At 43.3% G+C, this 22,449-nt stretch overlaps 1 protein-coding gene across 1 annotated transcript in view; it reads right to left on the reverse strand.

Annotated features, from left to right (window-relative positions):
- Positions 1-22,449, reverse strand: part of LOC127033528 (nectin-3-like) — a gene marked incomplete at its 5' end in the record, with an annotated part of 44,321 nt that overhangs the window by 602 nt on the left and 21,270 nt on the right. Inside the window, 3 exons of the mRNA XM_050921474.1 lie at positions 765-916; positions 9,152-9,269; positions 14,118-14,414. Of these exons, the coding sequence (XP_050777431.1) occupies positions 765-916; positions 9,152-9,269; positions 14,118-14,414 (567 nt within the window). The remainder of the gene's footprint in view (positions 1-764; positions 917-9,151; positions 9,270-14,117; positions 14,415-22,449) is intronic.

A 22,449-nucleotide genomic window follows, 5' to 3' on the forward strand; every position in this document is an offset into this window, starting at 1 on the left:
GTTATTCTGACCAGCTCAGCTGAGGATAAAGGAATAAAACCAGACGTCCTCAGAAAATTATTTTAAGTTTGGGTTGGATAACATTTCTTTCCCTCGCCTTCAACTCTGTCATTTTATTTAATTCCTTCCCAGCTAAAATCTCTTCATTTGTCAACTGATCACAAATTAGGTAGCATGGATGTTGCCAATAATGCTGTCTTCACCGTAGAGGGAGGGAAACACTTTCTCTTAGAGCTAATGTATCATCTCAGACACTACTGTGGTCCTGGTAAGTACTACAATTGGCAGATGGCATGCATGATTGAACAACGGTATTAGCCCCTAGAAACAGTGGCAGTACTAGCAGAGTAATGGTTTATTAAATAGACTCATACACTCTCAGGGTTGGAAGGGACCTCAGGAGGTCATCTAGTCCAAACCCCTTCTCAAAGCAGGACCAATCCCCAACTAAATCATCCCAGCCAGGGCTTTGTCAAGCCTGACTTTAAAAGCCTCTAAGGATGGAGATTCCACCACCTCCCTAGGTAACCCATTCCAGTGCTTCACCACCCTCCTAGTGCAAAATTTTTTTCCTAATATCCAATCTATTAGATTTCCATTTGTCCTTCCCAGTTTTATATTATCTTTAATCAAAGACTGAGTTTTAGGTAATCTGTTATAGAACATGACTAAAAAACACATTCAGCTAGACATCTAATCCAGTTTCTGAAACAGTATTTTAAACAAAGCATGCTTAGGAAGTGAAGGGAGAAACAACAACTCACCTAAAATGTAGATCGTCTTTTGATCACTTGTTTGTCCAAGCGAATTGGTCACTTTACAGACGTAAGTCCCAGCATAATTGTAAGTCAATGGATGGTTGAAATGCAAAGTATTATTTGAAGACATTAAACCTTCAGGCCATTGCCCATCCAACCTGAATTAGAAAATATTTGGAAGTTTAAGCATTCTCAAAATTTACATGACAAAATTTAAAAGCAAAATGTATTATCTGACCTGGCTGATGGCTCCTATCTTGAGCTGGGCTGAGCTGCTAGTCCCGGCTGGGCTTCGGACGATGGGACTTCCTCTTCCCCTGCATGGCATCTGGGGTCATGTTAGACCCATCCCCAGATTTCTCCCCCAGTTGTCGGGAGCTCTGCCAACTCACTCCTCTCCCTCCCACTCTCATCCCCCATATTTCCTATAGCCATCGCTCCTCAGCTGCAGAGGGAGGAATCAAGGTACAAGGAGCTGCTCCCCGAGCATCCAGACCCCCTTAGACCCAGAATCCTCCTGACTAGCCCCACTCCCCCTGCACCTGGTTCACCCCAACAACGCACCCTATCAAGCCCCAACCAGTTGCACCTGGATCCTGACCCCACTGGATCCTCACAATGAGCCCACATCTCACACTGAGCCCCAACCATCTTCACCTGGATCCTCCGGCAGAGTTCCATCAACATTGCACCCAGAACCATCCAACAAGTCCCTGTGCCTCCAGATCTTCCCCTCTACCCAGATCCCTCACTAAGCCTCCCGCACCCAGACTGCCCCACACAGAACCCTCCCAACCCACACCTGGATTCCCCCATACTAAGCCCCTCCTCCCTTGGATCCTGCCTGCCCTATTGCACCTGGCACATAGGGTAGGGCCCTGGGGTGTTTCTGGGGCTCATTATGTTACAATTGGGTGCAGCCTCACTGCTCAGTCTGTGTCAAATTTTTAAGAAAATACTTTTTACTAGTAACAATATAGTTTTACTGCCAACAGGACAATTTAACTAATTCAGTCCCTCAAATCACTATTACTGGAAGTCTGAGACACAAAGTCAGGGTAATACATTTGGGCTTAATAAGACCTGAATTTATGTCTCAGGATTTCTCTGAAAGTTTAGACGAGGGAGCAATATTTTCAGAAAAACAGATGATTGTAGGAATAAAGTTACAAAACCCGAAGGACCACCGACAGCTCCCTGTCTTGTTAGTACATGCAAGGCTGGTGCATGTGGAAATGCCTATCTTCCGCACCCCTATCTCTAGAGGAAGAGAGATGGACTACTATCAAGGGCCGACAATTCAAAGGTGTGGAGGAGGAAGAGCTTTCTGAGTATATTTGCAGCATTCAATGTAGCGCTTAACACAAATTCATTTGTATCTTGAACAGCCTGTATGATTTCACATATATATTGGCTCTGCCAGCTGTTTCTTGTTAATGTGCTGAGACACTTTTGTTTAGGGGGACCTTTAAATGATCCTTCACTGTTAATTAAGCAATTAGATGGTTTTAGGGCACACAGGGGTTACAACTAACCAAAAAACGAGCGGAGAGGTTATTTACCTTTTACAGTAACTGGAGTTCTTCGAAGGATGTCCCCTCCCTGCAATGTGTGCTCCACATCACGATATACACATGGAACTTGCTCTCTTGATAGGAGTTTTCAGTCAGCAGTGTCTATGGATCCACATCTGAACCCTGAAAACCCCTGTGCCTTGATTTAAGAATAAATCGAGAGGGCACACCCAATGACAGTGCAGTTTCTTCTCAGCCATCAATGTTTCAAGACAGGCTCTGAGGCAGAGGGGAAGGATGTTGGGTAGTGGCATACCCTTGGGGACATATGTCTGGAAGAACTCCAGTTACTATACAAGGTAAAGAAAGCAGAGAGTTTATCTGAGTAGTATCCCCATGGATGCTCCATGTCAGCAAACTCCCATCGTGGAACAGGGTGCCGGGGAAGTGGATTCAGTATGGATCACAGGACAACATCAAATGCCATGTCAGTCCTGGAGGCAGGCAGGAAAGAGCGTAATGCAGGTAAAGCATGGGTGACAAAGACCAGGTGGCTGCCCTGCAAATGTCTGAAATTGGTCTATATTTGAAAGGGGTTAGAGTGAGTCTTGGTGGAATGAGCAGTAACTCTCAGTGGAGGACGGCAGATTAACAATGAAACTTCATAGAATGTGAGGGTGCAACCTTCAACTCATTTGGACAGCCCCTGGGTGCAGATCAGATGTCCCCTTTCATTCCTTCTGCAAGAGAGACGAAAAGTCAAGGGGCAACCCAAAAGGGCCTACTCCTGTCATGGTAAAAGCCAAGAGCTCTTTAAACATCAAGTGTATGGTGGTTCACTTCTCTGTAAGAGTGAGGCTCAGGGTAAATATTGGTAGATTAAACTCCTGCTTAACTTGCAATTCAGAAAAGACTTAGGGACTGAGTTACCTTATTTTGGTAGAACACTGTATTCGGTGGGCCCACCATCAAGGTTCCAAGCTCTTACGTTCCTGGCCAAAGTAATGGTTATGAGGAATAAGGTCTTAAGGGCCAAATGAAGGAGGGAACAACTCCCCACAGGTTCAAATGGAACATTGATAACTAGAGTGAGGTCCCATGCTGATGTTAGTTCCTGGATAGGAGAGAAGAGGTTGAATAGGTTCTTGATACATTTGGCGGTGCAGAACCTTTTTATGGGAAGGTGGTCCTTGCCTACCACAACGCACAGGAATTGCTTGTGTGAGGGATGAATGGTGACATGGAAACAGGAATCCTGAAGGTTCAAGGAATAAAGCCTCCCAGACAGAGGGAATTATTGTTCCTAGGGTCATATTCTGAACGATCAGGAGCTGATGGAGGTGTTTTAAGTCCTGAGGTCCAAAATTGGTCTGCTCCCCCGACCCCTCATGGGGTGCCTTCTGAACAAGAAAATATCAAGAAGAGAATTCTATCCTGATGAAACAGAATCTTCTCACAATTAAGTCTGATGGGACATGTTCAATCTCCCCCAGAGCCAGGAGGAATTTTACCTCCCGCCTTAAGAACTCTTTGTGAGAAGGGTCCCTAAACAGGAATGGGGTGGACTGGATGGAGAAGCCCATGAAAACTGCTTCTAGGATCCATCTGTCCAAAGTGATGAGCTCCCAGGAAGACTCGTAATAGGAGAAAGAATCCCCATAAGGGTGGGAGGGGAATAAGTGCAATGTAAGATCCACAGCAAGAAGTAGTTTACCACTATCAACCAATGGATCAAAACAGACATTGAAGATTATCACTGGCTGGGAGGTTGCGGAAGGGGAAACCCCTTAGGGAATTTGGTTTTCTTCTGTGTGCGCAAGAGCAGGGGATGTTCAGCCATTCTCATAGGTTGGTAGTGGACTGGGCAAAAATATTGAGTTCTCTGTAACCTGATGTATTTTCTTTAGTTGCAGGTATACAGCTGCCTAGAGAACTTAGTGTCACCCAGTAGTTCTTCAGAGAATGGAGGGATCCATCCAGGTTGTCACTCAACAATGTGAGGGCCCTCAAAATGAAGGTCCTCTATAGTATTTTGTATCTCCCAGGGGAGGCCTGAAAACCACAGCTAGGAAGGTTGGCACAGGACTATTGCCATAACCATAGACCGTTATATGCAACTGACAATTGTACAAACCCTGGAGAGATGCCGTGGCAGCTGTTTGATCCTCTGCAGTGAGGGCCTGAAATTGTTCTCTCTGCTTCTGAGGCATATATTCAGTAAGATGAACATTTTTAATAAACTGAAGTCACATTTAGCCATCAGGATTTGATAACAAGCCACTCTGAACTACCAGGAGACCAACAAGCTATTCTTATGACCCAGCAGATCCAATCATTTTAGATCCTTGTCCAATGGTGTTGAACAGGATTAATGTAGTCTGTTCCATTCATTAAAAGGTCCTGACCACCAGAGAGCTGAGAGAATAAATACTGAGCCTCTTGGAGGGATATAATACTTTTTGTAGACTCGTCTATACAGAAGTGCAACAGTGGATGGAGTTCACTACTTCTGTAGCAATAAGGACTTTGCCTCTGACTCTCAAAATGAAGGCTGAGTCAGATGTCAGTGTCAGAAGCTCTCTAGATGACTTCTAAGTATGCTACTGTGGTCACAGTACTGCAGGAAAGGGAGCCTCAGCAATATATGTTTGGACATGAGGTCTCTTCAGACCCAGACCAAGGAAGTGACTTTCTCTTTTTTTTCTGATTCTGGAGAATGGGGTCTTTCCTTGGGAAATCTAGCGCCTTTGGTTACTGCCGAAGGAGAGCTGGTCAATGGAACCAATATATTTGGGGATAACTCACCGCCTAGGTCTCAAAAAGCACTACAGAAATAGGAACGTATGTTTTTCCTACCTCAATTTTTTAGATCTGTTTTTAAATCTTAAGTAGACTTTACATTTAGAGGGAATGTGGATTTCTCTCAAGCAGCAGAGAGGCAGGTTGAATCTCCATCACTCCAAGGGAAGGACTTGTGGCACACATGGAAAGGTTTGAAGTCCAGGGTCTACAGCCTAACCCACACTTGGGGTTGTGGATGAGGCCGGGAGGTGAGGGCGGAGGTGATGGAGAGAACAGGGACCCAGAGGAAAGAAGGAATGACCCCTCTCAAAGCGTGAACTTGTGCTAACAGGAAAAAAAACACTAAGGAGAAACTAAAATGAGAAAGGCAGAAGAAAGCAAAGGGCAGCCAGCTGCATAGTTCAACTGCTGGGCACGGACTGCTCTGTTGAAGACACTGGCAGTTTATTGGGGTATGAAGGTGAAGAGGGCATAGGTGCGGACACCACTGACAAACATCGCTGATCAAGAGTGCACGAGCAGGTAGCGTGTCCTGATGTAGAGCACCCACAGGGACATTACTCAAAGAAGAATGTGTGTGTGTGTGTGTGTGTGTGTGTGTGTGTGTGTGTGTGTGTGTGTGTGTGTGTGTGTGTGTGTTATTTCCATGAGTGAAGTGTCAACACACTCTGCCATGCAACATCACATGCTACAACTACTTTTCATGAACAGTACCCTAAAAATTCAACATGTACAGTGAATGAACATCCTCAGACTTTCTCCCACATGAGTTCTTGCTGACTATAGGCCAGTGATTGCTAGACAACTATAGAAATGTTTTATTTCTGCAGCTTAATAGCTATCCTCCTTGCCAATCGCAAAGTCTTCCTACCATAGGAGTCAAGTGGCTAAACATGCACAAATCTATACTTAAGTTATTTTTCATTGTACATGCATGGACTTTTGTTGTCATTTCATTGCATGAACACAACACACAGTCGCAATACACACTAGTTTGTCATCTCCCCAGCCAAACAAGGATTCATTAACCTTGTTGTGTACAGATTTGTCCATTTACTTCCAGGTTATTAAGATCACTCAGCATGTGTTATTACTAGTACTGAGAATATAGCTTAGCCCCTTTACCTTAAAATTCAGTGGACAAAACGCAAAAATACAGCTATTCTGCACCAGTTCAATTCAAACACATTAATAAGAATTTAAACTGGATTTGAAATCAACTTCAACTGAATTTTTTTCTGGGACAAAGAGAGATTCTCACTTTGCCTTCCCCAAATGAAATTACATTTTTCAGAAGCAAGTACAATACCCCACGCATGACAGGGCTCTCCAGCCTTGCATAATAGTGGTCTGACCCTCTGCACTGCAGCCCAGTATCCTGCCAATAAATTGCAACCTCAACTTTTTAAACTCGGCATTCTTATAATGATTAAGTTTCTGCCAAAGAGTTTATTACAAGAAATTTGTATACAAGTTAATCTACAATTTCTTGAAATTAAGTTCTCTGCTTTTACAAATCATGTTAGACTTGTCTGTACCACATGAGGAATGAAATTGAATCTGGGAATTGGTTTAAGTGTTTTGAAAGCCCCTTTAGTGAGAAGGTTAACATATCTTGTAAAACCAGATTAGTTATTTGTCCTTATTACTTTTAACCTGCACCATAACATGTTGGAGAGGATAGGAGGGGTTTTTTTTAATCCAATTGGTTTAAATGTGATCCAGTTGAGACGACTTCATTATACTTGGATAGCATATTTTGTTTTGTGTTTACTAGGTTTCATTCAAGAAACTTTGGTTATATGTTTATTATTATTAACCACACATTTCAAATACAATTTTTAAAAGCTTTGTCTACAACAGGCAGCTTTTAGCAACATTCCTGTGCCGCTACAGCTGTGCTACTAAAAGTCGTGCAATGAGCGACTCCTGCCGACAAAGCACTGTTCACACTGGCGCTTTTCATTGGTAAAACTTCTGCTGTTTGGTGTGTGTGTGTGTGCACGCACGCAACACTGATAAAAGACAAAAGTTTTGCCAATGAAGTTCCACTGTAGACAACGCTAAAACTATTAGTCTTTTTTCTTCTAACTGATCCAGGAAGCAACTTGAGGCTACAAGGTGATACCACAGCTGATCTTTAATGCTTCTTATAGCACTATTACTATCAGTGATTTTCATAGCACTATTACTGTTGTCATAAACAGATAGCTAAGGGTTAATGTTCTTTTACCTGTAAAGGGGTAACACCAGTAACCTGAAACACCTGATCAGAGGAGCAATCAGGAAACAAGACTTTTTCAAATCTGGGTGGAGGGAAGTTTTGGGTGTGAGTTCTTTGTTCTTTGTCTTGTGTCTGTGCCCTCTCGGCTCTGAGAGTGATTTTTCTATCTCCAGGTTTTCTAATCTTCTGTTTCCAAGTTGTAAGTACAAGGATAGTAAGACAATAGGTTTATATTGCTTTTTTGTATTTATATGTGTGTAGTGCTGGAATGTTTTAAATTGTATTCTTTTTGGATAAGGCTGTTTATTCATTTTTCTTTTAAGCAATTGACCCTGTATATTGTCACCTTGATACAGAGCCTATTTTAATGTCTTTTTCTTTCTTTTTATATAAAGCTTTCTTTTTAAGACCTGTTTGAGTTTTTCTTTAGTGGGGACTCCAGGGAATTGAGTCTGCAGCTCACCAGGGAATTGGTGGGTGGAAGAAGTCAAGGGGAAAATCTCTTTGTGTTAGATTTACTAAGTCTGACTTTGCATACCCTCTGGGTGAGGGGGAAGAGAGATTAGATCTCTCGGTACTTGTGTTTCCAGGACTGGAAACAGGGAATCTCCTAGGGTCGTCCAGGGAGGGGAGCCTGGGAGGAAGTAACAAGGAAACAAGGGGAGGGGGTTATTTCCCTTTGTTGTAAGACTCAAGGCATCTGAGTCTGGGGATCCCCTAGGGAAGGTTTTGGGGGACCACAGTGAGCTAGGCACTGTATAATTCCTAGCTGGCGGCAGCAATTACCAGGTCCAAGCTGGTAACTAAGCTTGGAGGTTTTCATGCTAACACCCATATTTTGGACGCTAAGGTACAGATCTGGGAAGAAATGTTATGACAACTGTGCATTACATACACTTAAACACTCACACAAGTTATTTTCTTTGTTTCAGACAGACGGACCAAGTGAAGTTGAAGTAAAAGAGAAGTTTTGGGCCATATATTTGCTTCGGAGGTGGTTCCCTCCAGGGGAACGTATTTAACACGCAAGACTACAGATGGCAGGCAGCAGGACTCTCAGTAAAGGCATCCAATTTATATTGGAGTCATGAAATACTGCTTTTATTACAAACAGGAAGCCATACAGAGATACCAGATATCAACACGGGTTGACTTAAGTTTTGAGTCACGAGGCAAGCCATCTCATGCAGCTTATTTGGAAGCAGATACAGTGGCTGACTCTTCATTAGGGCATGGTAAATTTGATGATTGAAATGAGACTTCAAGTGTTTTCCATCCCCATTTTCAATGTAATATCAATTCTACATAATTTTCTTCAAATAATATCCAGGTTTTTTGCGTCTTTGCTTTACACATGTCCCCAGCTCACACGGAGGAGGAAGGCTGAACAACAGGTCTTTGCAATGTTTTACACTAAGCCCAAGAAACTCAATATCACAATCACCTGTCAAAGAAGTTATTCCATTTATAAAAATAAGTGGATTATTCCTAAAGCATTGGTAACTGCTCAGACTTCAGAGTAACAATCATTCTTCATTTGTACTTTCCCACCTCAATTGCTACTGCTCCTTAGAAGCCATCTACTATATAAGACCAATATTTTTATTTACAACATCCACATCTCAATCCATACGTCTGATGCATCAGTATGGGACATATTTCAACAGCAGTCATTTCTAACTACACAGAATGTGCATTAGTCATGTACTGAAACCAGACAAGTTAGTAGCAGTCAAAGGGCCTTGTTTCCACTATGTCGTAAGCCAGTAACACCCTTCAAAACTCTCCTTTATTAAAATACTGATTGTGTATTTAAACGGAAAAATTCATCTTTCGTTTTCATGAACACTCACCTGGTCCATGTAAAGTCTGTGGGTCGTGGATTTGCGTTAGCATTACACCGGAGCCGAACATGCTCTCTTCCAAAGAACCAGTTTCCATCATACCCAGTTATTGAAACTTCAGGGGCATCTATAAAATATGAGTCATTTCACATTCCAATATTCAAAGTACATTACTAAAAAGGAGACGCGCATTGCTTAGAATGATATGTCCACACGTTTTATATAACTAACAGTATGGCAATCTTTAATCTCCAATGAGCAATGGTAGTCCTACCTGGAAAGCCTAGGAAATTACAGGTATACATGGGTAGTTGGCATCAGAGGCTTAACATAAAGCAAATCAGTGGGCCCCATACGTTTTTAGTTTGTCTTTACGTCAACAATGTCAATTTTTAGCATAATGCAGTGCTAACTTCAATAGTTCAAATATACCAAATTCTGTGAATTTAAAAAAAAATCATATTACACGGTGGTAAATGACGAATTGCACATACGACATGGGTAACTTCTGGCTAATGATTTATACTGTAGTAGGTATCTGCACTGTGCCTGCTGTGACAGGGTCAGGCCAGAGGGCTACAGGACAGTGATAAAAGGCAGATATATTAACCCCAGGTTAAGTAGTTCCCTTTTCCCTGGGTAAGGTAACAGGGAAGGTCCCAGAACAATCAGGAGCTTTCTGGAAACAATTGAGGCAAACAGGCTGATTAGAACACCTGCAGCCAGTCAAGAAGCTGCTAGAATCAATTAAGGCAGGCTAATCAGAGCACCTGAGTTTAAAAAGGAGCTCACTTCAGTTCATGGTGTGCGTGTATGGAACTGGGAGCAAGAGGTACAAGGAGCTGAGAGTGAGAGGGTGTGCTGCTGGAAGACTGAGGAGTACAAGTGTTACCAGACACCAGGAGGAAGGTCCTGTGGTGAGGATAAAGAAGTTGTTTGGAGGAGGCCATGGGGAAGTAGCCCAGGGAGTTGTAGCTGTCATACAGCTGTTACAGGAGGCACTATAGACAGCTGCAATCCACAGGGCCCTGGGCTGGAACCCAGAGTAGAGGGCAGGCCCGGGTTCCCCCCAAACCTTCCAACTCCTGATCAGACACAGGAGGAGTTGACCCAGACTATGGGTTCCACCGGAAGGGAAGATCTCTGAGGTGAGCAAATCAGCCAATAAGTGCAGGACCCACCGAGGTAGAGGAGGAGCTTTGTCACACTATGTTAATACTACTAGTCCAACCAACAAGGAACTTTAGTGTATTCTGCATTTAATTTTGTTTTATTTCTTTTCAAAGGACTCAAAAAGCAACTAATAGTGATCATGGCTCCCTATCTGAACCCCATCTTCCCAACTTCTTTCAACCACTCAGTCTTGCCCACAGAATCTCACACTAACCAAGCTGTAGAAAATGTCTGTTTTAAATACACACTTATTGGAAGGCTTCAACTGGGACACTTGAGGCAAATTCACAGTATTCTACAACACAATGCAAACACTGAAATATAATTGACACGCCAACTGAAAGGGTCTGCTACAGTAAAAAGTAAAGCTATAGCCCACTTAAGTAATATGAGGTCAGAATTCAGAGCAGGATAGTTGCGCTCAGTCCAGGACAGCAGGCTCAACTACTTTCTCCAAATGCAGGTGATACGAAGGTTGAAAAGGAGAGCAGGGCTTGATATCTCTCTCTCTCTCTTCCCCCTGAAGCTACATCTTCCCAACCCTTATATAGTTTAGCATTACTATTAATTTACGTTGGAGGCATATTATGGATATTGGTTGTTGCTACTGGGCTAGGCCAGAAAGGTTACATTATAGAGACTGGCAATTTCCTATTAGGCCCGTCTCTCTTCAGCTATTTGTCATCAATAATGTAAGGATGCAGCTTTTTTCTCTCGAGACTGTGCACTAATGCAAATGACATGTAGGGAGTAGCAGTTTAAAAACTGGTAGTCTTCCTCAACAGGACTGCCTTAATATTCAGTTAATCTGTAGTTTATATTTACACATAAAAAAACCACCTTATGATAACGTCCTTCCTTATTCGCGTATCAGGGCATAGGGCCTGGATGGAGTATTAACAGTTCTCACAACTTGCTTCTTATTCTTATATTTTATTTATGACAACTCCGGTACAATACTCTACTCAGTTCAAGTGCAAAGATTCAGAACTCAGTTGAAGACTCTTAGTATACGTTGAAACAAAGCACTAAGCAGAACTGCTTCTCTATTCATGCTCAACACAATTTTAAAGACCACTAGGCAAGTTCTCATGAGTATGAAGTCCTGTATCTTTTTGTAATTTGTTTTGGAAGTTGTTAACGTTTCTTTGTTTCTAACTAATACTGGGGAAAAGATGTGTAACATAGTCTAAAGTTCTTTCGAAATTCAATCACAGACATTAAAACCAGCCAATCCTCCAATACAGACTGTTCTAAAATTGTCAAAAGTTCATTGATTGAATAGAACATACTTGCCTTTCAAAAATGTTCTTTACAATTCTTACAAGTTGTTAATAGTGTGTTTACTTGATAGGATACTGTAAGACTATGTTAAAGGAGGTTGTGTATTACTTGGAATAAGTCATAATTTTAGTCTTTTAATACCATTTCAAATGTTTCTTGATTCCATGTTAACAATTTTACTATCAATGGCACTCTCAGACCATACGTTTATTTATTATGGTATTTCCCCAAGATGACTGAAGGCAAAAAATCAAGAATTATACTAGAATCTCAACATCTTTCCCATCCCAAATGCACCAGATCGATTGCCAGTGGTAACCATAAAAAGAAACAGTTGTTTAAATTTACTGAAAATTCTCTTTTGGTCATGTGTTTATGACACCAACTAGTAACTGGTGGTAAATATTTAATTCTTTGATAGAGCAGATTACAGCAAGGGGCCTGATGTTCAGTAAAGAGCAAAAGTATTTTTAAAATATTTTTACCACTCAGTTGCTTTTCTGAAGTAGTAATTAAGTTACTCTAACCCATCAATATTTTCTATTCTGAGATCTACATCCTACACTTCCTTTCCCCCCTCTCCTGCACACTCATTAGTGTGTTATAGTTTGTGTTTGAAAATCGATGCCTAAAGCTAACATTTTGAATCCTTAGGAACCCAAATATTTCTGGACTTTTGAAAATTCTGGTCATATATTTGATGGCCCAACTTTAGGCATCCATTTTGGGTTACGTGGACTGAAGTTTGTTAACAGCACATTGAAATGACCAACATAGCATACAATGTAAGGTTATAAGAAATTCAGCTTCTTTATGGCAAATTACAAGTTACTCTTCAAAGGGGAGAAACTGACTGGAATTTATTTTGGGGTCAACTCTTGTCAAAGTCAGCAGGCCATCAGAGCACTGCATTATTAGTGGTCAATCTAGGGAGATATGCTAAGGCCATGTCTTCAAACTGCAGTTTGCACTATGGGAGTGTGAAAAGAACTGCATGCCAAGTGCTGTACTTCTGCTCCCCTGCGTGGATGCTGTGGGTGTGAACGAAGAGATTCCTAAATTCACACTAATGTAGTCCTGTTTTAAGAACCTCCTAGTTCAGACCCACAGTATCCACATGGGGCAGCTGCAGCTCAGCACTTGGTGAGCAATGATATTCACACTCTCACAATCCAAACAGCAAGGCATTGTAAACAAGCCCTACATTTGTTCGGGCTTTAGTCTGTGACCATCAAGACAGAGTTTTTCAAGCAGCCAGAAGTTCACCAGCAAAGGGCTAGAAAGAGGTCTTTTCTTGTTGTATTTGTTAATGAACTAAAATTGAAGTAGTACATGTGCAAAGCTTTTTACTTGTGATATGCTAACAATAGTAAAGATGTCCAGTATCAGAGGGGCAGCCGTGTTAGTCTGGATCTGTAAAAGCAGCAAAGGGTCCTGTGGCACCTTATAGACTAACAGACGTTTTGGAGCACGAGCTTTTGTGGGTGAATACCCACTTCATCGGATGCATGACGTAGGATGTAAAGATGTAGAATCCAAAACAATCTGGTCATACACAGAAATTTATTTGCTGCAATAAAGACACAAACATTTTATAATTGGAGATATACTTATATCCTAGAACTGGAAGAGACCTTGAAAGGTCATTGAGTCCAGCCCCCTGCCTTCATTAGCAGGACCAAGTACTGATTTTTGCCCCAGATCCCTAAGTGGCCCCCCTCAAAGATTGAAATCACAACCCTGGATTTAACAGGCCAATGCTCAAACCACTGAGCTATCCCTCCTCCCCAACATTGCTAACGGATGAAAGCTCTGCAAATTTCTACAGCTGAGATGGATGGTGCAATTATGAAACTATAAATATTATTATTACAAGGTAGACCTTAGGGTTAAATAAGGAGGGGGGCTTGGTAATTTATCATCTTCTGTCACTTGTTTCTTTTAGGGACATCAAGTTTAACAAACCAAAAAAAAATCTCTATTAAGAAAGAAAACAAACTTCCAAGTGGAGGGATTCTCAAATTATCCACGCTCTCTCTAACACTCTGAGTAGTGTAGTGAGTGATCTGGTTAAGCACAGTTACCCCATAATATTTTTCATCATTGAAGTTCTTTGGGGATATCATGACTTGTATTATTCCAAATGTGACAGAAATGGTAACCATCATTCCAAGTATTTTTAAATACCTCAATTCTTGTTGAATTTTGCTTATAATAAGTCCCTGTAAAGCTTAAGAGGAGGAATTGAATTTTCAGCTTTAACATCTGAGTATTAGTCACATCTGTTAAAAAAAATAAGGGCCCATCAAGAAACATAGGAGGAATATAAATGGGTAATTAAACCAAGTTAATGAAAATGTAAGTGGCAATGTGTTTTGGGAAGCAGGGAACTGACTGGGTCTCAGGAGACCTGGGTTCTACTCCCAACTCAGCCAGTGGCCTGCTGCAAGTCCTTGGTCAACATACTTCACCTCTCCGTAGCTCTGTAAAAGCAACAGTTAACTTGTTGTATACTTACATAGTATGTCCAATGTGTAAGGATATCTCAGTTCCTTTTCCAAAGCCGGATGCCTCACAACACAAGTTACGCGTCTTCCTGTGGCAAATTTGGTGGGTATGACTTTGTACCGAGCAACAACTGTCACGGTTTCATTTGGAAATAAAGTAGAAATGGATTCCACTTCTCCAAAACCTCCTTCCCACTCAATATCTGCATCAGGTTTTCCAGTGGCTGCTGTACAAATGGCTGCTATTTTTTTATTTTCACCATCTATTAAAGAGTTTGGTCCCTTTGTTAGGCTCACAGTCGGTTCAACTATCGAAATAAAAAAAAGTACGTTTTCAGTCAAGGCAGAAAAGTTACATTAACCTCCCTTCAATTCCTGTATATAAAAGGACAAGTGCAGAGTCCTGCACTTAAGACGAAAGAATCCTACGCACTGTTACAGATTAGGGACCGAATGGCTAGGCAGGAGTTCTGCAGAAAAGGACCTAGGGGTTACAGTGGACAGGAAGCTGGATATGAGTCAACAGTGTGTCCCGTTGCCAAGGAGGCTAATGGCATTTTGGGCTGTATAAGTAGGGGCACTGCCAGCAGATTGAGGGACGTGACCATTCTCCTCTATTCGACATTGGCGAGGCCTCATCTGGAGTACTGTGTCCAGTTTTGGGCCCCTCACTACAAGAAAGATGTGGAAAAATTGGAAAGAGTCCAGCGGAGGACAACAAAAATGATTAGGCGGCTGGAGCACATGACTTATGAGGAGAGGCTGAGGGAACTGGGATTGTTTAGTCTGCAGAAGAGAAGAATAAGGGGGGATTTGATAGCCGCTTTCAACTACCTGAAAGGGGGTTCCAAAGAGGATGGATCTAGACTGTTCTCAGTGGTACCAGATGATAGAACAAGGAGTAATTGTCTCAAGTTGCAGTGGGGGAGATTTAGGTTGGATATTAGGAAAAACATTTTCACTGGGAGGGTGGTGAAGCACTGGAATGGGTTACCTAGGAAGGTGATGGAATCTCCTTCCTTAGAGGTTTTTAAGGTCAGCCTTGACAAAGCCCTGGCTGGGATGATTTAGTTGGGAATTGGTCCTGCTTTGACCAGGGGGTTGGACTAGATACCTCCTGAGGTCCCTTCCAACCCTGGTATTCTATGATTCTATGATTTTATCCCCAATAACTTACAGTTACTAACTCATTTTCAAGGAAGATTTGTTTATCACAGCAGGTAAAGTTGATGACACAATGGATATTTAAAAGTAATCAGGACAATTGACAGCTCTGACATCCCTGTGCTGCACATTGCCAGGATGGACTGATAAAATCAAAGTGATAGAAGTTGAATTTTAATCAGCAAGCAAGAAATCTTGTTTTACTCTAGCTTTGTATGTGTACTTTATTTCCCCACCACCATCACCAAGGTAAGGTTGATGCTCATTCATTGGTAACCATTAGAACATGTGAACTGCAATTAAATACAGCCTTTAGGCTACATGTGGTGGGATTGCTTTTACTAACCAGGAAGAGACAATATATTTTACACATTTACTTAAACAATTCTGTAATTTAACTTACATGTACTCAGTTTTTTAATAAATACCATAGAAATGCATGATGCACTTATTTACAACTACACATCTCCAGTGTGCTCTTAGAACCCAAATCTTCTTTGTTGTGTATTTCAAGTGCTATCACCTAACTAGTTTCATAGATACCAAGGTGTTTTTTTTTCCCTTCTGGGTTAGTTTGTTTGTTTCGGTTTTGTTTGTTTGCGGTTAAAGAGAAAGTAGTACTAAAGATCCTTGCTCCACAAGCTGTTAAACAAATCACACCTCGTTATGTTCTTCAGCCTACTTTCTTTGGTAGTTAACAGTATGACTTGTAGCATTATGCTCTGGCCATAAAAAATTCTTTTCTCTTCTCTTCATTTATCTTTTTTTTTAAATTATTATTAGATATATATAGTTGTAAACTCAGGACAAATGGCAAAAAAGGGATGGGTAGCAATTATTCCCAGGGAGGTTAAAAGGCCTCTCCCTATCCACTGAAGGAATGGAAAGACAACCATCCCAGGTCAATGAAGTAGTAGCAACTACTACCAGGGCCTTCTAGAATACCCTCCAAGCAGAAGGAACTGATGGGAAGCACAATACTGCAAGTGATCCTGGTTGACTATTAAACAAAGAAAACATCCCATGGGAGGGGTAAATCACGATTCAAAAATTCTCATCCTCAAGATCAAACCTAAAAACCAATCCCTGGAATACAGCAATGGAAAATACCAGCAAGTGTCGTCATCCTGAATGTCTGCATTTGCACAAAGGTGTTTAAGGGCTGGAGATGGAAATAAATTGCTCTCCATCCAGAGGGAGTTTTTTTGGACCAGAATCTCTTCCCTCTTAGCTGGACTCAAACAGGTTCTACAACCCCTACACATGACAGAAATTACTTCTAGTCTCAGCAAACGAGCATGAGACGGGTCCCTGAAAAGGACCAAGGAAGGAGGGTGAGCTGGGAAGATGGAGATTAAATGTATGAAATAGTCTGAGGTTATAAACTCCAAAACCCATTTCTTGACAACCAAGGCATTAGGCAGAGGGCATGTAAACAGAAATTGAGTTATTGTCTAAATGTAATAATTTTACTCTGCACATTTATATATGCAGGTGATATCGTCACTGGGGTCTATTGGAACCTTCCAAGACCATCTAGCAAAATCTCATTTACTTGATAGAAGACTGCCATGTGTAGAATGTTTAACAGCTTATGATGGGACTCTTCAACCTATTCTAAGTAGATCTTGACTTGGGCAATTCATTCAATTAGCTCTTGAAACAGCTTGGCACAATCTGTCAGAGAAGTTGGGAGAGGCATCACAGTCTCATGTGGTGAAAATAAGGAGATATTAGTTAGCAGAGTGTCCAACCTGTCTCCTTCTGCCCTAAGAAAGACTCTTCCTGTGCTTGAGACAGAAAAGATGGAACAGAAAAGCATTTTCCTTGGTGATCCCCATGAGAAAGGCAAGGAGCTCTTGAAAACTGTTGGTGACATGGATGCCAGAGAACGCACTTTTTGTTTTATCACTGAAAAGATCAGCTTATTCTAAATGGAGATCCTTGATGGTGTTTTGGACCTCTCTCGGGAAACCAGAAGAATGAAGCCACAAGTCCGGTGGCCAAGCAATGGGTACTTCAGAGGGCACTGTCCGCCAAAACATAAAAAATTCTGCACACAGTATTTTAAAATTCTGCAAGTTTTATTTGTCAATAAATATATGCAGAGGATCCCACAAAGCAGCGGGGAGCATGGGCCACTGGCTGCATTAAGGTAGGAGATCACCTTGCAGCTCCCCCACCCTCCAGACACAGACTCAGTGGTGAGGCTACATCTGACCCTGACACAACATAAGGCCTGGACTTGCCCCAGAAACACCCTGCGACCCTGCCTATCTCCCCTCTGTGATGCAGTGGTCTCCAGATGCAGGGGTTGAGAAAGTCTGGCACAGTGGGCTTCGCGTGTGGAGACGTAGAGCGTTCTGGATGTACTGGTGAGGCTCAAAGGGAGTGTCTAGGTATGGGAGGTCTGGATGCGCAGGTGTTGGGGGGATGGGGGAGCAGCTCCCTGCAGTGACCGCTTTCCTCACAGTTGAGGAGTGACGGGGGTAGGAAGCAGGGGAGGATGCTGAGCTTCTGGCAGCCTGTGGGAGGTTTCTAGGGGTAGGTCTGAGACAGCTCCAGACACTCCGTGCAGGGGAAGAAAAAGTTCCGTCCTCTTCTGTCTCCAGCTCAGCCAGGACTAGCAGCAAATCCCAGCTCAGGGTTGGAGCCACTGGATAGGATATGCCCAGCCCTGCGGTGATTTACCTCTCCATCGGCTGCTCTGGGTGTATGAAACGATGTACCTGCACAGCTAGGGAGTGGTTTGTGACTGCTCTTGCAGCTTCTCTTTGCTTCCCTGTGTCATAAACAGATAGCTAAGGGTTAATGTCTCTTTCACCTGAAGCACCTGACCAGAGGACCAATCAGGAAACCGGATTTTTTCAACTCTGGGTGGAGGGAAGGTTGTGTCTGAGTCTTTGTCTGTCTGCCTGCTTTTCTCTCAGCTTTGAGAAGTGATTTCTAATCTTCTGTTTCCAAGTTGTGAGTACCAAACATGGTTTTGTTGTTTTTGTATTTACATGTCTAAAGTGGCTGGAGTGCTTTGATTTGTATTCTTTTTGAATAAGGCTGTTTATTCAATATTCTTTTAAGCAATTGACCCTGTATTTGTCACCTTAATACAGAGAGACCATTTTTTATGTATTTTTCTTTCTTTCTTATATAAAGCTTTCTTTTAAGACCTGTTGGAGTTTTTCTTTACTGGGAAACTTCAGGGAAATTGAGTCTGTACTCACCAGGGAATTGGTGGGAGGAAGAAATCAGGGGGAGATCTGTGTGTTTTAGATTTGCTAGCCTGATTTTGCATTCCCTCTGGGTGAAGAGGAAAGTGCTTTTGTTTCCAGGACTGGAATTACAGAGGGTGGACTCCCTCTGCTTGGATTCACGGAGGCTGCTTCTGTGTATCTCTCCAGGAGCACCTGGAGGGGGGAAGGGAAAAAGGATTATTTCCCTTTGTTGTGAGACTCAAGGGATTTGGGTCTTGGGGTCCCCAGGGAAGGTTTTTGTGGGGACCAGAGTGCCCCAAAACACTAAGTTTTTGGGTGGTGGCAGCCGTACCAGGTCCAAGCTGGTAACTAAGCTTGGAGGTTTTCATGCTAACCCCCATATTTTGGACGCTAAGGTCCAAATCTGGGACTAAGTTATGACATGGTAGCAGCGGTGGGAAAGATAGAATCCAGAAGCCAGTAGGAATATAATATTTTTCTTTTCTCTGCTAGGGGCTTTTTAGCAGAGAGAAACAGTCTGGTTTTAAAAAGGAACTAGAGAGAATTTTTTTTCTGCTATCTCTGGCAGTTGTGGCTTGCATATTAAGCAAGAAACCATTAAGCTGTGACAAAGGGTCTTTTGTCACACAATAGCACTCCCATTAGGAGGCAAATACCAGCACTATATACATGCAAATAAAGTGGTTTTTCTGGTTTACTTAACATTGAAAAGATTAGCTAAAGAAAAAAAAAGGGAAAAGGCACTGTTGCTAGGCAGACCCCAGGAGGCAACAGAGCCTGCAGTTCAGAAGATAAACACCGGAGGGCACCCCAACACAAAAAAACAGGAACCATGCCTACCACAAAAAAAATGGAAGCCGAAGAACAAATCAAAGAAGCTGAACACAGGCGAGAACTGGAAAAAAGACTACAAGACATGGAGCTGAGGGAAAGAGAAAAAGAGGCTACCCACAGGAGAGAGTTGGAACTCCTAAGAGAAACCCACCGACAGGCCATGGAATTAGAAAAGGCTAAGCACAACACAGCCAACCCTAGCAACCCTGCGCCAATGATTGTTCCACAGCACAGAAAATTTCCCACCTACAAGGCAGGTAATGACACTGAGGCCTTCTTGGAAAATTTTGAAAAAGCCTGTCTTGGGTACAGCATCCCTAAAGACCAGTACATGGTTGAATTGAGGCCACAGCTCAGTGGACCTTTAGCAGAGGTGGCAGCTGAAATGCCTAAGCAGCAAATGAATGACTATAAACTTTTTCAAACAAAGGCCAGATACAGAATGGGGATAACCCCGGATCATGCCCGTCGGCGTTTCAGAACCCAAAAGTGGAAACCAGATGTGTCATTTCCCAAACACGCCTACTACTTTGGGAAAAACTATAAGGCCTGGATATCAGAACACAATGTTAAAACCTTGGAAGAACTGCACCTCCTCATACAAATGGAGCAGTTCTTGGATGGTGTTCCTGAGGACATCACATGGTACATACAAGATGGAAAACCCAAAAATCTCGCTAAGGCGGGGGAGATTGAAGCCAAATGGATGGAAGTGGCAGAAAGCAAGAAAGCTACGGTCAAGGGGAACAAATACCCCAAGGGGCATACCGACCATAAACCCTACAACCGAGGACAGCCAAAGACCCCACATACAACCCAAGTAAAGCCACAGACGCCCTATTCTTCCACCTCACCAGTCTCCAGTAACTCACCTCGGCCCACTGACCCATCAGATGGAAGATGCTTTAAGTGTAATAAACTGGGACATATTCAAGGCCAACTGTCCAAAAAACACCATGCGAGTGCAATTCATTATACCACCATCACACCAAAGATCCCCAGGCCCGGATGCCTCTCAAATACCCTTGGAGCGAAGGGAAAATTTGAGAGTGGGCGGAAAGAAGGTTACTGCGTAGAGAGACACGGGGGCACAAGTGTCAGCTATCCACCAATCCTTCGTTGACCCTAAATTCATCAACCCAAAGGCCAAAGTTACAATTTACCCCTTCATGTCACAAGCTGTAGACTTGCCTACAGCTGAACTGCCTGTCCAGTACAAAGGCTGGTCAGGAATGTGGACTTTTGCAGTCTATGACAATTATCCTATCCCCATGCTACTGGGGGAAGACGTGGCCAACCAGGTGAAGCGGGCCAAGAGAGTGGGAATGGTTACACGTAGCCAAACCAGGCAAGCTTCCAGACCCATTCCTGTTCCTGAGCCGTCCACAGACACCCCGTCTGTGTTACCAGAAGCCCAGACAGAGGTAGTGGACCCGGATACCATGCTAACCACTGAAACCGCCACAGCACCTCCAGTCCCAGGCCCGGAACTGGAACAGCAACCAGCACCAGCAAGTGCAACCCCATCTACAAACTCAACGCCAGAGGGTGCCAGCAAGCCAAAACTGGCAGAAGCAACAGACAGCCATACCCAAAAGGCTCAGCCAGAGCCTGAAATACCCTCAGGTGCACCAGCGGAGAGCGGTTCACCAGCAACGGAAACAACCCCATCACCTACATCGCTTCCAGAGGGACCAAGCCCAAGTCCACAGTCTGAGGAAGAACTGGTGACCCCAGCCTCAAGGGAACAGTTCCAGACTGAGCAGAAAGCAGATGACAGCCTTCAAAAAGCTTGGGCGGCGGCACGGAGCACCCCACCGCCTCTCAGTTCTTCTAATCGATCCCGGTTTGTTATAGACCAAGGACTTTTATACAAGGAGATTCTTTCTGGTGGACACCGGGAAGAATGGCAGCCGCAAAAACAGTTGGTGGTTCCAACTAAGTACCGGGGGAAGCTCTTAAGCTTAGCTCATGATCATCCCAGTGGCCATGCTGGGGTGAACAGAACCAATGACCGGTTGGGGAAGTCCTTCCACTGGGAGGGGATGGGCAAGGATGTTGCCAAGTATGTCCGGTCTTGTGAGGTATGCCAAAGAGTGGGAAAACCCCAAGACCAGGTTAAGGCCCCTCTCCAGCCACTCCCCATAATTGAGGTCCCATTTCAGCGAGTAGCTGTGGATATTCTGGGCCCTTTCCCAAAAAAGATGCCCAGAGGAAAGCAGTACGTACTAACTTTAGTGGACTTTGCTACCCGATGGCCAGAAGCAGTAGCTCTAGGCAACACCAGGGCTAACACTGTGTGCCTGGCCCTAACAGACATTTTTGCCAGGGTAGGTTGGCCCTCCGACATCCTTACAGATTCAGGTCTAATTTCCTGGCCGGGACCATGGAAAAACTGTGGGAAACTCATGGGGTGAATCACTTGGTTGCCACCCCGTACCACCATCAAACCAATGGCCTGGTGGAAAGGTTTAATGAAACTTTGGGGGCCATGATACGTAAATTCGTCAACGAATACTCCATTAATTGGGACCTAGTGTTGCAGCAGTTGCTGTTTGCCTACAGGGCTGTACCACATCCCAGTTTAGGGTTTTCACTGTTTGAACTTGTGTATGGTCACGAGGTTAAGGGGCCATTACAGTTGGTGAAGCAGCAATGGGAGGGGTTTACGCCTTCTCCAGGAACTAACATTCTGGACTTTGTAAGCAACCTACAAAGCACCCTCCGACACTCTTTAGCCCTTGCTAGAGAGAACCTAAAGGATGCTCAGGAAGAGCAAAAGGCCTGGTATGACAAACATACCAGAGAACGTTCCTTCAAGGTAGAAGACCAGGTTATGGTCTTAAAGGCGCAACAGGCCCATAAGATGGAAGCATCATGGGAAGGGCCATTCACGGTCCAAGAGCGCCTGGGAACTGTAAACTACCTCATAGCATTTCCCAATTCCTCACTAAAGCCCAGAGTGTACCATGTTAATTCTCTCAAGCCTTTCTATTCCAGAGACTTACAGGTTTGTCAGTTTACAGTCCAGGGAGATGATGCTGAGTGGCCTGACGGTGTCTACTACGACGGAAAAAAAGATGGTGGCGTGGAAGAGGTGAACCTCTCAACCACCCTGGAACGTCTGCAGCGG

This window comes from Gopherus flavomarginatus, chromosome 13, assembly GCF_025201925.1.
Source record: "Gopherus flavomarginatus isolate rGopFla2 chromosome 13, rGopFla2.mat.asm, whole genome shotgun sequence".
NCBI lineage: Eukaryota > Metazoa > Chordata > Testudines > Testudinidae > Gopherus > Gopherus flavomarginatus.